This window comes from Trachemys scripta, chromosome 11, assembly GCF_013100865.1.
Source record: "Trachemys scripta elegans isolate TJP31775 chromosome 11, CAS_Tse_1.0, whole genome shotgun sequence".
Taxonomy (NCBI): domain Eukaryota; kingdom Metazoa; phylum Chordata; order Testudines; family Emydidae; genus Trachemys; species Trachemys scripta.
In genome coordinates, this window is record NC_048308.1 from 32,091,386 (window position 1) to 32,107,275 (window position 15,890).

General features: G+C 40.3%; 1 protein-coding gene across 8 annotated transcripts in view; it reads right to left on the minus strand.

The window, feature by feature from the left end:
* The window catches only part of KCNH7 (potassium voltage-gated channel subfamily H member 7), a 326,748-nt gene that overhangs the window by 64,111 nt on the left and 246,747 nt on the right, over positions 1-15,890 (minus strand). For 7 of the 8 annotated variants that reach the window (XM_034785518.1, XM_034785517.1, XM_034785514.1 and 4 more), the window contains one exon: positions 2,248-2,673. In XM_034785518.1, the coding sequence (XP_034641409.1) occupies positions 2,248-2,673 (426 nt within the window). The remainder of the gene's footprint in view (positions 1-2,247; positions 2,674-15,890) is intronic. The other variant, XM_034785519.1, reaches the window with a different exon arrangement.

Below are 15,890 nucleotides of genomic sequence, written 5' to 3' on the forward strand. Positions count from 1 at the left end.
GGTGGGCTTTGGATCAGGCCACTTAAGAGTGGTTCCTTCCTGGCTTCTCTCCATTCCCTGACTCTATGGACTTTTTCCTCACAATATAGGGGTCAGGTGGATAATTTCCAGAGGGGGAAAGGTGGAGGAGCAGTGATGTAGCCCCTATTCATAGGCTCACTGCAGCTTCCACCCCAGATTTGTTCTCTTCTTCTTCATACATTGTAGGAACAAATTGGTCCAAGCTAATAGCAACACCACATGGTAGTGCTATCAGTGGTGCCCCTTTTGTATTCTTTTCCTTGCAGGTGCCAGTTAGGAGATAGTACTTGACTCAGAAGAAATACAGGAGACTGACCATGGGTAAGTGTGACAAATGCAAAAGATAAGAAGATACTGCTATTGCTGTATCTGCCTCTGCGCCTTTTGGTCTTCTTTTGCAGAGAAAAGCTCTTTGGTGAGGGGACGGTTCATGTTTTCCTCATCCCTTTAATACACCATCTCTTTCTTTTTATTGTATTCCTTTCACAAGACTTTCTTTCCACTAATTTTGTTCCCTGCACATATCTTCAGACTCCCCATTTTCCCTTCTATAAGTATCGGAGCCCATTGAAAGCAATGGGGATCTTTCAATCGACTTCAGTGGGAAACAGAAGGATCCCTATGGACCTGATCTCTTATCCTCCCTCCCAGGTATTTATATGGTCCACATCACCATAGTATCTATCCATCAAAAAGGAGGGAAAATGGAAGGGAAGGAGGGAGGGGAAGCCCTTCTCATTACATACAACTGAAAAAGCAGAAGTAAGAGAAACTGTAGGTTACACATTTCCTTCTTTCTGAATTTTTGTAAGACTATAAATTATCACTAGTCTCTGAGGTGCAAATGGCTACTAAATGTGTCATTTGTTTGCTCTAGGCCCTTAAATACTTGTTTGCTTGAGTTTCTAAGAACTGCCCTTCTGAGCATAGCCATCTTGGTCTCAGAATTCAGTTCAGTCTGTCAAAGACAACACACTAATTGTGCTCTTTCACAAAGAATTGATTTTTGTTCCTTCTTCTTGTTGCTTTCCTTTAATAAAAAGTCATTTTAGATGGAATGTATGTTTTTGCTCTTTGTATATGTAGACATGACAGTCTCCACATTGCGACACTGATGGTACCTAGTGAAATGAGTAAATTTCATGCTAAGATTATCAATTCAGCATTAATGTTCACCTTCGTCTCCCTTCACAACACATTATTCACAAAACTTTCAGTTTCCCTTATTTCAAAATGTGCAAAATGGTATTGGGGAAAAGTGGATTCATTGTGCCCTTTGTGAAACCCACAGATCATCATATTTTGCTGGGTTTGCTGCTGCTATTTTTTTTTTTTAAACTGCTCTAATTCTACCTACCCTCAAAAAAGAATTTTCTACTTGTCAGTTCAGCTTTCATCACAAAGTACATTATAACTTTAGCCTTTCTTAAATTAAATAAAAACTGTTTGGAAGGAGGCAGAACTGGGTCAGGTATCCACAAAATGTGTGTGCGTTACATATATTGGGACAGTTTTCAAATGTATATATTTAAAAACTGGTGCAAGTCGAGTTTACACTTGCTCTACCTAAACTGTATATAACACATTTAAGTTTTGCATCTGAGCATAGATATTAAACCTAAATACCATAGTACTAAATCTCTTGTGCCAAAGCCCCAGCTGGTATAAATCAGACCAGCTCAAGAGAAGTTAATAGAGCTACGTTAGTTTATACCAGTTGAGGATCTGGCCCAGGTTATTTTAGCAAGGATTTGAACTTCTAAAATGATTTAAAAAACAAACCTAGTAATAGTTTTGGTTTAACCTTGCCAGATTGACAGCTCTGATGAGTGATTCCCTCAACCTATCCACAGAACAGTTTCACTCACACACATGGTTAACGACAGGAAGAGAGAAATGTCTTTAGAACACCAAGATTATTCTGCAACACTGTGTGTATGGTATGTTTATGTTGTTATTTGTAAAGAAGATTGTGTCAAAGAATGAAAAAATTGATTTGGGTCATCCAATCTGTTTTTCTGTCAGAGAAGGCTCATCCGCTACCATTTTACTGGTGTTTTGTACAGTTAAATTTAAGTCCCAAGTGCTGGGGCTTTCATCACTTTCCTTGGGAGATTACTGAATAGCCTAATTGAGCTCACTGTCAGGGAAATGTTATGTGTGGATATAGCAGATTATCAAAGTCAATACTTGGGAAGAAAAGGCTACTTTTTTATTTTAGCTTACCTCATCAGAGCCAGATCCAAAAATCAGCAGGTCAAAAGGTATTGCAGCAACCATGTCAATTAGGAACCAGCCTTTGAAGTAGTGAATTGCTATTTTTGCTGGGTCACTTACCACTTCTTCATTCTGGTTTACATATGTTGTTCTGAAGTTTATTAGAATGTCAATGATAAACATAATATCCACAATTAAGTCTACCACATTCAGTGGGCTGCAAGAATATCCACACACTCGTCTCTTCTGTTCTTCGCTATCGTTCAGAAGGAAGGCCGCAGAGTAAGGGGTGAATATGGCAGTATATATCACCAGCAACAAGATGAGCCAGTCCCAGACTGCTTTGAAAGGACTGTAGTGCAATATAGTAAACTTGTTGATGCGAGGTGTCTGGAGTTTATATTCTGGCAGAACATCTGCTCCTAAAGATAGAACCTAGAACAAGAAATATACCATGTAAAGAAACAACAAATCAGAGTAAAACAATCTGTACATATTTTAAAAAAATATAGCAAATATAGTGAAACAGTTAAACTGTATTGTGTTATTTAGACCTGGAGGATAGGCCCTGATTACAGAGTCCTTATGCAGTCAAAATTTCCATCTAATCCCACTCTACTGTCAAGTAATATTTATTACATTTTTGGAAATTAGATCATAAGAACATAAGCCACTGCTTCCCGCAGCTCCCATTGGCAAATTGCGAACCGCAGCCACTGGAGCTGTGAGCAGCCATACCTGCAGACGCTCAGGTAAACAAAGCGTCTCGCGGCTTGCCAGGGGCTTACCCTGAACAAGCCACGAACCAAGTTTGGGAACCCCTGATCTGACCCAGTGTCCTGTCTTCCAACAGTGGCCAATGCCAGGTGCTTCAGAGGGAATGAACAGAACAGGCAATCATCAAGTGATCCATCCCATATTGCCCATTCCCAGCTTCTTGCAAATAGAGGATAGAGACACTTCAGAGCATGATTTTGCATCCATGCCCCTCCTGGCTAATAACCAATGATGGACCTATCCTCCATGAACTTATCTAGTTCTTTTTTGATCCCCGTTATAGTCTTGGCCTTCACAACATCCTCTGGCAAAGAGTTCCACAGGCTGACTGTGCATTGTGTGAAGAAATACTTTCTTTTGTTTTAATCCTGCTGCCTCTTAATTTCGTTTGGTGATCCCTAGTTCTTGTATTATGAGGAGTAAATAACACTTCTTTATTTACTTTCTCTACACTATCACATCCCTGCTTAGTCATCTCTTTTCCAACCTAAAAAGTCCCAGTCTTATCAATCTCTCCTCATATGGAAGCTGTTCCATACCCTAATCATTTTTGTTCCCTTTTCTGTACTTTTTCCAATTCCAATACATCTTTTTTGAGATGGGACGACCACATCTGCACACGGTATTCAAGATGTGGGTGTACCATGGATTTATATAGAGGCAACATGATATTTTCTGTCCTATTATCTATCCCTTTCTTAACTATTCCCAATATTCAGTTTTTTTGACTGATGCTGCATATTGAATGGATGTTTTCAGAGAACTCTGACTACAAGATCTCTTTCTTGAGTGGTAACAGCTAATTTAGACCCCATCATTTATATGTATATTTGGGATTATGTTTTCCAACGTGCGTTACTTTGCATTTATCAACACTAAATTTCATCTGCCATTTTGTTGCCCAGTCACCCAGTTTTGTGAAATCCCTTTGTAACTCTTCATAATCTGCTTTGGACTTATCTATCTGGAATAGTTTTGTATCATCTGCAAATTTTGCCACTTCCCTTTTTTCAGATCATTTATGCATACGTTGAACAGTACAGGTCCCAGGACAGATCCTTGGGAGATAACCTCTTTGCCTCTCTCCATTGTGAGACCTGACCATATATGTCTACCCTTTATTTCCTATCTTTTAAGCAGTCACTGATCCAGTAAAAGACCTTCCTTCTTATCCCATGACAGCTTACTTCACTTAAGAGTCATTGGCGAGGGACCTTGTCAAAGGCTTTCTGAAAATCTAAGTACACTATATCCACTGGATCACCCTTGTACACATTCTTATTGATCCCCTCAAAGAATTCTAGTAGATTTGTGAGGCATGATTTCCCTTTACAAAAGCCATCTGATAATTCTGTTCTTTACTATAGTTTCAACCAATTTGCCTAGTACTGAATCTTTTAAATAGGTACATATTACAAAAATATGTATTAAAAATGAAAAAGCTACCTAGAATGAAATCTTAGGGGAAAAAATAATACTTGTGTGATAATCATTGTGTGCTTTCATTTCTTTTTGATTAGCTATTCAAGATTTGAAATTTTAGCTCGTACAAGATCAAAGCGAGACACCCTTTCCCACTATAATCTTTTTAAAGTCCTTATTAGCTCGTCTATTTTTGTTTAATTTTCCAGCAGCAAGTGTTTTATAACACTCAGATCCTCTCTTTAGCCACCTAAGCAGCACTAGCTGTTCAATAAAGATCTACTGTGAAAATGTTGTGAGAACACTAGGGTTAATAACCACTCTTCTCTTTTGAAAAGTGAAGTAGGGAACGATTAAGTCATCCACAAAATTATATGGTACCTTTAAGCAGCCACTAAACACCATGCTGAGGTGATGGTGGAGGACGTTCATGTATTATTTATTTTTTAGCTGGGAATTGCACTTAACTAATGGGACTAGTTGTATTTTTATGCACTAGAGACATTAGTCAATAGTAAACTGAATCAGACATTGTACAGCATATGAGGCAGTCTTCACCCTTTCAGACCCCCAGCATGTGACGTGACAAGAATAAATCAGCTGTTTTCCTAGTATTAGAGAACAATGTGTGTGTGTGTGTGTGTGTGTGTGCGTGCGCGTGCGGGGCGGGAAGGTGAGGGGAGGAGAAACTGCTATGCACTTTATAAATAACACAGCCCTCCTGCTAGAGTTTTGAGATAATGAAAGAAATGGATTAGACATTGAGAACAATAAAGCCTTCTTCACAATTTTCTGTCAGTTATATGAAAATTCCAACCAATGTGTTGTATTGCTGGAGAAACAATCAAGCTCTATTCTTTTCTCTCCTACACTAGTGTAAATCAGGAATAACTCTCCACTGAAGTCAGGGTCTGATTTTCTTTTCACTTACACTGGTTTATTTCTATTGACTTCAGTGGAACTGAAGAGTATGAGAGCAGAATCAGGCACAGTAAAGTAACTGTAGTGTACAAGTGACGTGAGATCAGAAACAGATCCAGTGTTTTCAAGTTCAATTTCTTAGACACAGGGTGACTGGATGATTTGTGTGCTTAATAGATAATGTAATATAAAACTTTACACTGCTATCTGAACAACAAAATTGATTATTGCCTGAAATTGGTTATCTGATTTTTGTTTGATGGCCATGTGGGTAACTTGTCTTCTCAATCCAGTCAAAATGGACAGGTGTTCACCCACTACCAGCACCTGTATTGATAGTATCAGTAGACTGTGACTAAGAATTAAGACTAATTTATCTTCTTTCTTCTACATACCATCCCTCTAAAGTGGAGGCACTGCTTTGTCCAGTCTGTATTTATTCTTTGTCTAAATGGATGGACAGCTCCAGCTACTGAAGCCCTCTCAAGAATGAGTTGCTTGTGGATTGCTTAAGGTATAAATACCTTTTCCTCCCCCAAGTGCACATGATGGGTCAGAGCCCCCAATTGGACCAGCCACTTTCTGTTGCCCCTTGGCTCTGCTCAGGTATGTGCATCCCTCCTTATAACCCAAATGCAGTAAGGACCTTTAAAGGAGCCCCATCCTCTTTTCCCTGCTGCCCAAACAAAGATTCACTGCATTCAGTGGCTGTAAGCACATTTTCTTTACAGTAAAATACTAACAATGAACTCCACTACATAGCAAAAGATCCTTAATAAATGTCTGGTGACCAAATTTTTTTTGACTCTGAGACAATTGATCAGGATGTAAAGAAATACAAATTGATTAGTTGGATATGAAAATGTTTTGAAAATGCTGCTTTACACCATGAGTGCCAATCCTGCACCAACTGAGATCAAGGGATATTTTTGCCCAGAACAAGTCTAAAGTGTCTATAGAGTTTCAAAGGTCTCTGTGAAGACTCTGCACACCATAATTGGCACTTTCCTAGCTACTTATTCATAGAATCCAAGATGAGAAAGGACTATTGTAATCATCTAGTCTGATCTCTTGTACAATATAGGCCACAGAACCGCCCCCAAAATAGGAGGACACAAGTCTAATTAATGAAAGCCACAACTTAAATTGAAATGAGATGGCCTTTAAAAATGATTTTATACTTGTCATTACGAAACTTTGAAGAAAATATCATTTCACTTTGTGGGTTGCTGGGGATAACAAGGAAGAAATGACAGACAGAAAAGGTAATAAAATCTACTCACAATTTCAGCTGACAATTAACCAGCACTATTACCTGCAAAGTATCTTTTTGATTTGGAAAGATACCTTTTGCTAGACTTTGAGCATCCACAGTAGAAGTATTTTCCCCAGAGTGGAAAGGCCTCCAGCCCCTTGCTTGACTGGGTGACCTCAGTCTTTAAGGGTGGGGGGTGTTAGAGGGATCTAGACCCTCCCTTTCCACAATGTCCCAGCCAAGGGCTCTGTGACTGTAAGCCCCTGAACAGGAGCAGCCCTCCTGGCAGGGAGTCTAAACCCACTGCCCTAGGCTACTTCTCACCAGTGTCTGGACTAGAGGGGAAATGCCCAAACTGAATAATTTAGTTGGACAGTGTGCTGCCTTTCGTAGGGGCATCTGGTCACGGGTCCAGGCTCCTTCAGGCAGGGCACCCCCAAGCTGGTGAGGCCAAACTCTACAATGTTCTTGGGCTTCACCCACTCAGTTACCTCCAGGGCTGGAGGCTCCTAGGTCTCCTCCACAGTCTCCCATGGCTGGGGAGACAGTGCTTCCTCCCAGGTGGCAAGCAGGTTAGTGATCCTTCCCCTCAGTTAGGAAAGCAGCTACTTCCTGCCCTTTCACCAGTCAGCCACAAATTGAGCCAGGCTCCCTCCTTTTCTCCTCCCTCCAAGCCTGGCCTTGGCTGCAGGCATAACAAGGCGGGGCTAGCTGGGCCCAAAGTCTCTCTTTTACCCCTGCTGAGCTTGCTGGCAGTTTCTCTGCTTCATCACGGCCTAGTTCTGAATTTTGTTCATGTCAGCTTATGCCATTTATTGCTGATGAAAACCAAATCCTCAGCTGGGGTAAACTGCATAGTTTCATTGACTCAAATGGAGCTATGGAAATTTACATCAGCTGAGAATCTTGTCTCAAGTATTTAGACTTGGTAGGATTAATGATAGACGGTCTACCTACCTCTTTCTGAGGTATCTCCCCCTTATATGTTCAGTCTGGGGTAATAGCAACTGTCAAGATGGAATATATTACAGCAGTGCAGCAAATCTGCAGTTGACATTCCCCAATGAGTGAGCAGTCAGGATCCAATAACATCTCAAGTCATGTAAGTGAGTTTATCCCAGAGGTTAAAGCCCTTCTCTGCCGCCTTTCTGTCTTTTTGTAGTTCTGTTTTTAGTCTCTTTGAGATTAACACAGTAGTTCCTCTGCTAGTGAAAAAAAATGAATATATTTGAAGGCAATGGAGGACTGGGAGTGATAGCAAGGCCATTGTTAAGCAGTACCAAAGAGGACAGCTAGCTAGGGTACCATAACAGAGCGGGTTTCCAAAATAAAATGAAAAAATGGTCCTGTCAGCTTTTACTGGTTAAAACATGATTTAATTACTGGAGGAGGAAGTCCCAGTACTGGGCTCCCCAAACTGGATCTTTCACTTTTTGGTTTCAGAGTAGCAGCCGTGTTAGTCTGTATCCACAAAAAGAACAGGAGTACTTGTGGCACCTTAGAGACTAATGAAGAGCCTTTCTGTGACTTGGCAGTTCTAGTGTTGGGCTTCCCAAGGAGATCCTGCTCCTGGGTGGGGTCTCCTGGTGAAGAGTCAAGGAGACACACTAGGATGTTGTGTAGCGTGCCAGTTGGCTTTATACTGATACTGTGTAGTTGATTTATGCCAGGCAGGTTATGTTCATAGATGCCATACTGCTGTGTGAAAGTTGTTCCAGGGAAATACTAAGATTCAGGAAATCTTGTCAAAAACACTGACCAGTTGGATTCTTTTCTATATTTGGTTTCTTTCCCATTTTTATAAAGAAAGGATAACAAGGGCTCAGGTGATTGGTGAGGTGCAATGGGGCTCAGGCCACCTGGTGTCACCACTTACCTGGTGTGCCGGTTTCAGTTTAGGGAAATATGCTCACCCTAGAATGTGAACATTGACCCATCTCCCCCGAGGTGACCAGAAGAGAAGGGCTACTATATAAGTCCATGCTGGTGCAGGAAAAGCCCTCTTTTGCCTGGATCAGGTGGGGCAGCACACACCCAAGGAAGTGGTAAAATACTGGATTTTGTCAGCATTGCATTAGTCACTCCTTTCTCAGCAGCGGGGGGCGGGAGGGAAGAGACTGAGAAGGAGTTTTTCCCTCACCGCCAGATTGGCCAAGGTGAAGTGGATTTTTTTCACCTTCCCCATAGCAGCTGGGGGGATTTAGTTGGGGGAGAACATGGAACAAGAGTTAGGCAATGATGTTGCAACTCATTATATAAATGTGGGGCGGATGTCCAGTGCAGATACTCTGTAGCAAAGGGATGTGGTGATCAGATAAAATGGATTGGTAAAGGATTTAAAGGAGGTATTCTTTAAAGGAGCAGAAATGAGCGGTGGGGGGAGGGTTTAGGGCTCCTATGACTGGTATTGCAGGGAACCAAACCCCCTCTCCTTTATAGCCCACCCAAACCTTATTTGAGGGGGGGAATGGTGAGGTCCCAGCAGAGGGTTGGCTGGGGACCAGGATGGGTAAGGAGGAGGACTGACAAAGGCCCCCGCAGGTATACACTGAAATGATTATGGAATTACCTGCCTTGTACACTTTTATCTAGTGGGTACTTCCAGGCATTTAAGAATTTTTGCCCTGGGCCACGGTGAGTCTAACCCTGGCCCTGCCATACAGGGCTGAAGCCAAAGCTTGAGCAACTTAGCTTTGCAGGGCCCCTGTGGTGTGAGGCCCTGGACAGTTGCCTTGCTTGCCACCCCTTAATGCTGGCCCTGCCAGGCAACCCCATTAAAATGAACTGGCGACCCACAGTTTGAGAACCGCTGCATTAGGTGCATGGTCTCTGAGTACCGTAGGTCTCTCTCCTCACATGAGATAAAACACAGGAGAACTGAGAGAGGTTATCTCCATTACAGCTATCAAGCTATGTCCAACAAGGACAATTTCTTCCCTTTTTGTCTCTATTCATAATATCACCATGAAGCCAGTACCACCTGAGCATCCTTAGGAGATGACTGAATTCAGAAATCACTATCTGAAAATATACTGTATTACACACATGCCACTGAACAAATGACAATTAAGCCAACATTTGCCCCCTGATGACAAGCATTACCAATGTCCTCAGGAACTTCTGATTTCGTTTGTGATTATTATGGGCTTTCAATGACCATATTTCAATTGCCTTGATATCTTCTTTCTTGACATGGATGACTAATAAGGCTACCCCAATTCTGAAATGATAAATAGCTGAATTCCTTTTTGATTTTAATGCTCCAGAAAATGTATTACACTGCCTTTAAATGTCAGCACAAACCCAATTTATTTGTTTTTCAAAGGCTGGCCATTAAAGCACAGCTTCCCAGTCAGAAAATACCACTACTGAGGATTTATCTATACCCGTCTGATTTACCCCTTTTTATCTGTTCCACTACATTAGAACTATACAGCAGAATGTTGCGTATTTATATCTAGTGCTCACATTTATGTTCTGCTATTGGAGTGTGTAAAATGCATCTGAGGTATCGTAAGCCAATATTGAAAGAGTATTACTTTTTAATGTTAAGCTTTCTAATTTAATGATTGCAATAACAAATCTGTTGCCACAATAAAGTGTGACCTCTTTGCATATCTGCCTGTATACTTCCCATTTGGGACTTCAGATACAGGAGGTTAGGTATAAACATTTCTCATTAAAGCATTAAACAATGAGCTCAATATTTCTTTGTGTGCAGGACCAGAAATAGCACAGTGTTCTTCTTTGAATATACCTGCATATTCACCAGATGACGAATGGCATGCTATGGATGGGTGAACCTAAAAGACACAATGCTTATATGAACATGTTTGAATCTCTTTTATTCTAGAGGTCAGACTGCTACAGTGTCTCATGAAATAAAGATTTAGTGACTATCCAGCACTCAAATTTTCAGTTACGCCGGGAATACCACGGGAACAGGCTTTTTGGTTATTTTTCAGTAATTTATTTTCTGGCCTTAGCTGAAATTTGGGAGGTAATGAGTTATGTGCTAATACGAAGAACCAAATATAAATCACACTTTTATGAACCTAAAAAAAAAAGTTAAGTATGTACTAACTGTTGGGTCGATTCTTATTTTATCTGATCTTGGGTTAACAGTTATGCATATAATAAACATGCAAACCATTTCATTGATGTTCCATGTTAGCTTTAGTTTGTGTTGCTGGATTTTTAAGCAACATTACAATCCTTGTATTAGACCTGTTTTGGGTTAGAAAGTTCAGAACATGAATTGTCACCTTTTTGATTTATTACAACCCCATCAGTATGATTAATTGCTTAGACTGCAGCCCTATGTCTTACTCACTATTACTACTAAGGCTGGGTCTACACTACCCGCCGGAATTGGCGGGTAGAAAGCGACCTCTCGGGGATCAATTTATTGCTTCCCGTCGGGATGCAACAATCGATCCCCGAATCGACGCTCTTACTCCACCAGCGGAGGTGGGAGTAAGCGCCGTCGACGGGAAGCCGCAGAGGTCGATTTTGCCGCCGTCCCTACAGCGGGGTAAGTCGGCTGCGATACGTCAAATTCAGCTACGCTATTCACGTAGCTGAATTTGCGTATCTTAAATCGACCCCCCCCCCCCCCCCGTAGTGTAGATGTAGCCTCAGACTGGCTGCCTGATAATAATCACTCCTGTTTATCTTAACTGAAAAGCATCTGATTATTGGCTAGCTAATGCTCTCCAACTCCTAGTTAGAGTTAAACATTTCTAAATGACATATATTTAAGATTTAAGTTAATTGGACAGGACCATAGGCAGTAGTCAGAACACTGTGCAGTGACAGAGCTGGGTAGATCTTTAACAAAAATTGATACGGTACAGAGAAAAAAAAAGGCCAATTGATAGAGAAATTGCACCATATAAGTTACAACAAAAGCTATGCTAAATTGCTATTTGAAAACCCAGAAAGAATAGACATGGAAGCTGATTTTAACCTGTCATACATTCTGACTCCATTGCCTTCACTCCAGATTTACCCAGTGGAAGTGAAAGTAGCATTTGGTCGAAGATGTATTACTGCTTCAAATACAAATTTTTTGTAATCATTTGTCTGAGCTTTCTGTGGTGATTCACAAGTACTAGGTGGATATTTTATTACCTCCACACCTGCCAATTCTACTCGGCAACTCTTTGTTCTGCACTATTCTGTACCCTCATGCTTAAACATACTGTGACTTCAGAACAATGCTACAGCTTTATGGGTTGAGAGGTATATTGGTAAAAGGGGATGTGTGTGGGTAGACGTGAGCAGCAGGTGAGCTTTTACCTGTATGTCTCTATCTTAGGGTAATCTAAGTTCTTATTTCTGTGTTTTGGTACAATAGAAAATCTATTTCTATTTCTTCATCCTCCACACTCCAAGTTTTTTTTTAAAATAACACTTTTATTAAAGTGCATTTAATATCTAGAATTTGGATTCCTAAATAATAATCTGTTACATCATCCCCCCAAAAATATATGATGAAGCACAGAGCAAATTTAAAATCTGAGCCCAAGCTTGAAACCCACACCTACCACGCATGTGTATGCAAGATGACTCATCTGCTGCATGCATACTGTTACTGCAGATGAGTTAGTGCCTTGAAATTACAGCAGCTGTACTAAACAATTATTGAGCTCTCTGACTGAGAAAATTTCCCATGGGTGACAAAGAACCAGCTGGATATTGCTGGTGTTTGCATAGTAGATGTGTTGGTATCTATGAACATTGAAATCCCCAGAAATGGAATCACTAGATCAGAGAATTCATCCAAAAATATTCTGCAGTGGAAAACAGACACAAGCAGGCCGTCTCATCCAAGTATTTTGATCCTCCATTTGAACAGAGTTACAAAGCTGTTCTGGGCATTATTTTTAAAATGGAACATTTAGATCTTAAGCCTTAGGAGTCTTTTCCTGCCAGCCAGTCTGCAGTTACTTTCATGTTAGTGTGTAATGCATCAACAGAGCAACACCTATAAGCAGATTTGTTGAATGTACTTTAATGAAATTTCAATCTTACCATAGTAATTAGTGGATTATCAGTGAAGGTGATGTTAACTACTGTTCTATTTTTAGCAAGTGCTAATGACAGAAAAAGCATTAAGAGAGACGTATCACTCAATTCTTTATAAATTAACCTAAAGGAGCCTTTCAAGCAAATGCTTTAAAAACTTTAGGCTACAAATTGGGAAAGAATTAGCACGTTATTGATTGTTCTATCGATCACAAAACCTCTAAGCTGTTAACAAGCATTTATAAATCAGCCAGCTAGCCATTAAGTACCACATCTGCAACAATGGCTTCAATTATTATCATTTTTAGTCACTCAAACTGTAGTTACAATCATTAGTTGATGACCTGTCAGTGGAAAGAAGTACTCCCGCACTTGTTGGTGGTATTTCCAGGCTAGCTATTTTAAAGTATTCGGCCATTTATGAAAATCCTATATTTAGTAAGATCTATTTAAAACTGGTTTGCTGGATGAAAAAGATTCAGATGTGATTAAAACTGAGTATAAAAATGAAATGCAAAAGGAAATATGCAATACATATGGTAAAGATAGTTAAATCGTTATGGTAATGCTTTGGGCCTACGCATGCAGAATACACATTGACAACACTGAAAAAGTTTCGTGCATCCAATGAAGGGTGAAAAGACGTTTAGGAATCCCCCCTACAATGCATTTATTTGGTCTTCAGTTTTATGCTAAATAAAAAAATATGGCCTACATTTTCTAGTGTGATCTGTACACTTTGTACTGCTCACACAGCTCACAGTGGAGATTTCCATTAGGAAACAGACAATGGAGAATTATAGAGGGGGAACTTGCCACTAGCATAAAGTTAATGACTGGCAGTTCCTGTGGCGTGAGGGAACCTGTGGGGTAAGGGAACACTACAGGAATGTGGTAGAACTCTGTTGTGCTGATTCTCCGCTGGCATAAGCTACTCTAATGCTGCACCTGGGCTGGCATTGAATCAGTAAGCATAAGTGGCTCCTTGATGGGCCCACCCCTACTCCTGTGCTCAATGGAGCTCAAACACACGGGAAAACTCAGCCCTATATTTAGGGACATTTTCCAAGGAGAGGAGAGTCTTTTAGGTACTGTAGCTGATCAGATGTATGACTGCAAAGCAGTAAAAGCACATAACAGATATGTACAGTCTCCCTAGAACACAGCTCAGTCTAGTAACCTCAAAAAATATACAACTCTTTAGCAGGAATAGGCCCTTTGCTTGTACACTCTTCTTCTGCTAGTGTTTGCTTGGGTTTCTAGCTATAATACAGGCTACTTTTTTTTTAAAAAAAATCTTTGGACTAAATCATCGATCATCATGGCTTTCTGGGCTTACCTAGTGCTGCAGAAGGTGTAACAGAGATGTAATAGACCCTACAATACATGTGGGAAATTATTGTCCTATAAAAAGCTTCTCTTTCAGGCTACATCCACAGCCCTAGGAGGGAGTTGTAGTCAGCATGCTTTCTTAGCAAAAAAGAGTCTATTAGACCAAATCAACTGGTCTCTAATGGTTTCTACATTAGCCACAGAAAACAGATTAATACATCCAAAACCTAGGTGCTAATTGAAAGCCTTACGGACTAGGCCAGAGAGAGGTGGTTTACTTAAGTTCACCAGGTTATACTCTTCCCTTGCTTACACCCTGGCAATCCCAATGAAAATCATACCCTCTGAACTTCAGAAAGTTGTATGAATATATGAGAGAAGAACTTGTACAATCTTTTTTTATTTCAGATAAAGGAATGGGTTACTTAAATATTAAGAGAATGTGATTCCAAAAAGCTTCTTCGCTATTTTCTGCCTATATGTGGGGGGATGGGTCTAGATCAGTGGTTCTTAACAACAACTGATCCATGGACTGGAGCCAGTCTCTGAAAGTTCCCTGATATCAAAAAAGGCTGCGACACACTGGTCTGGAGGACCTCAAGGACCCTTCCAATTCTACATTTCTATGATTCTATATGCTCAACTTATTTTGAAAATGGACCATATTCACAGGCTACAGGTGCTTGAATTTCAGAGCAGAAAGGTAGGAAATTCCGACGTGAATAACAATGTTCTATTTCCTTGTCATCAAGGACTCTCATTTCTGGAGATCAGTAATCAGAGCAGGTTCTTCTGAACAACACTGCACTTCTTACAATACAAACACATCTAGTAGAAGTCACAAAGAAGTGTAAGTTTCTATCAACTGAAAGGAGTGGAGTTTGCCATAGTTTTTCTTCTCCCTTGAAAAAATGCCTACTTTGTTTTTATGTCAAATTGGCAATTCATTGAATAGTCTTATACCTGAAGGTATAGTGTATCTTAGTGAATCTCAGATTCAGCCCTGTATCACACTGAAGATTTATTCAGGTGTCTAAGAGAGGTGGACTAGGCTGCACAGACTGTTATGTAAGACAATAGCTAATCCAAGGCCCCTTTGATCTTGGAAAGAGGAAGCTCTATCAGTTGTCCCAGGATTACTAGTCTTACACGAACTCTTCATATAAATATTTTATATAAATTGTAGCTAACTGGATTTGCATAAATACTGTACATCACTTAGCTTCTTAGAAAAGCACCTTACCTTTATACTACCCATCCGTAATAAATTAATTTTACAGAGATTTGAGGTGCAGGCTCCCGTTCATTAATTAGCTCCCCGAGACAGCCACCTCCTTCCCACAAATCACAGTAAATACCCATAACTGTTTGAGTGAATCCCTAAGATTTAATTATACTTTTAAAATAATTGGTAGATTCAGATAATCTGGGATCCCCCCCATTATGCTTTCCATTGACGTGCTTGAATAGAATTTTTTTAAAGTTACTTTCCCTTTCTTTCTTAAAAAAAGAAAAGAATGCTGTCTGGAGCCCCATTCTCCCAATCCCTTAATACTTCTGTTACCCATAAAAGGCTGGGATTAACCACTTCCTGACAATAGACATAGTCAAGAGATATGTACTGTTTCCTCTGGTTTACTCAGATTGAGGAAATACAAAAGAAAGAAATCAGAAGGCCTTCACTCTATACATTTTGACAACAATGTTGGCTAGTTCTTGCCCTTTCCTACGGCTTCAGACCTTAGACTCAATAAAAAAATAAACAAACAGAAAATAGTCTCCTAGGTTTTCAGGATCAGCCTACCACATTTATTCCTACCCACTAGCTAGACCAAAAGAAAATTTTCTCAGGGGCTAGCCCAGCTTCTCCTTTTATGTGCTTCAGACCAGTTGACGATAATTGGCTCTCAGTTAC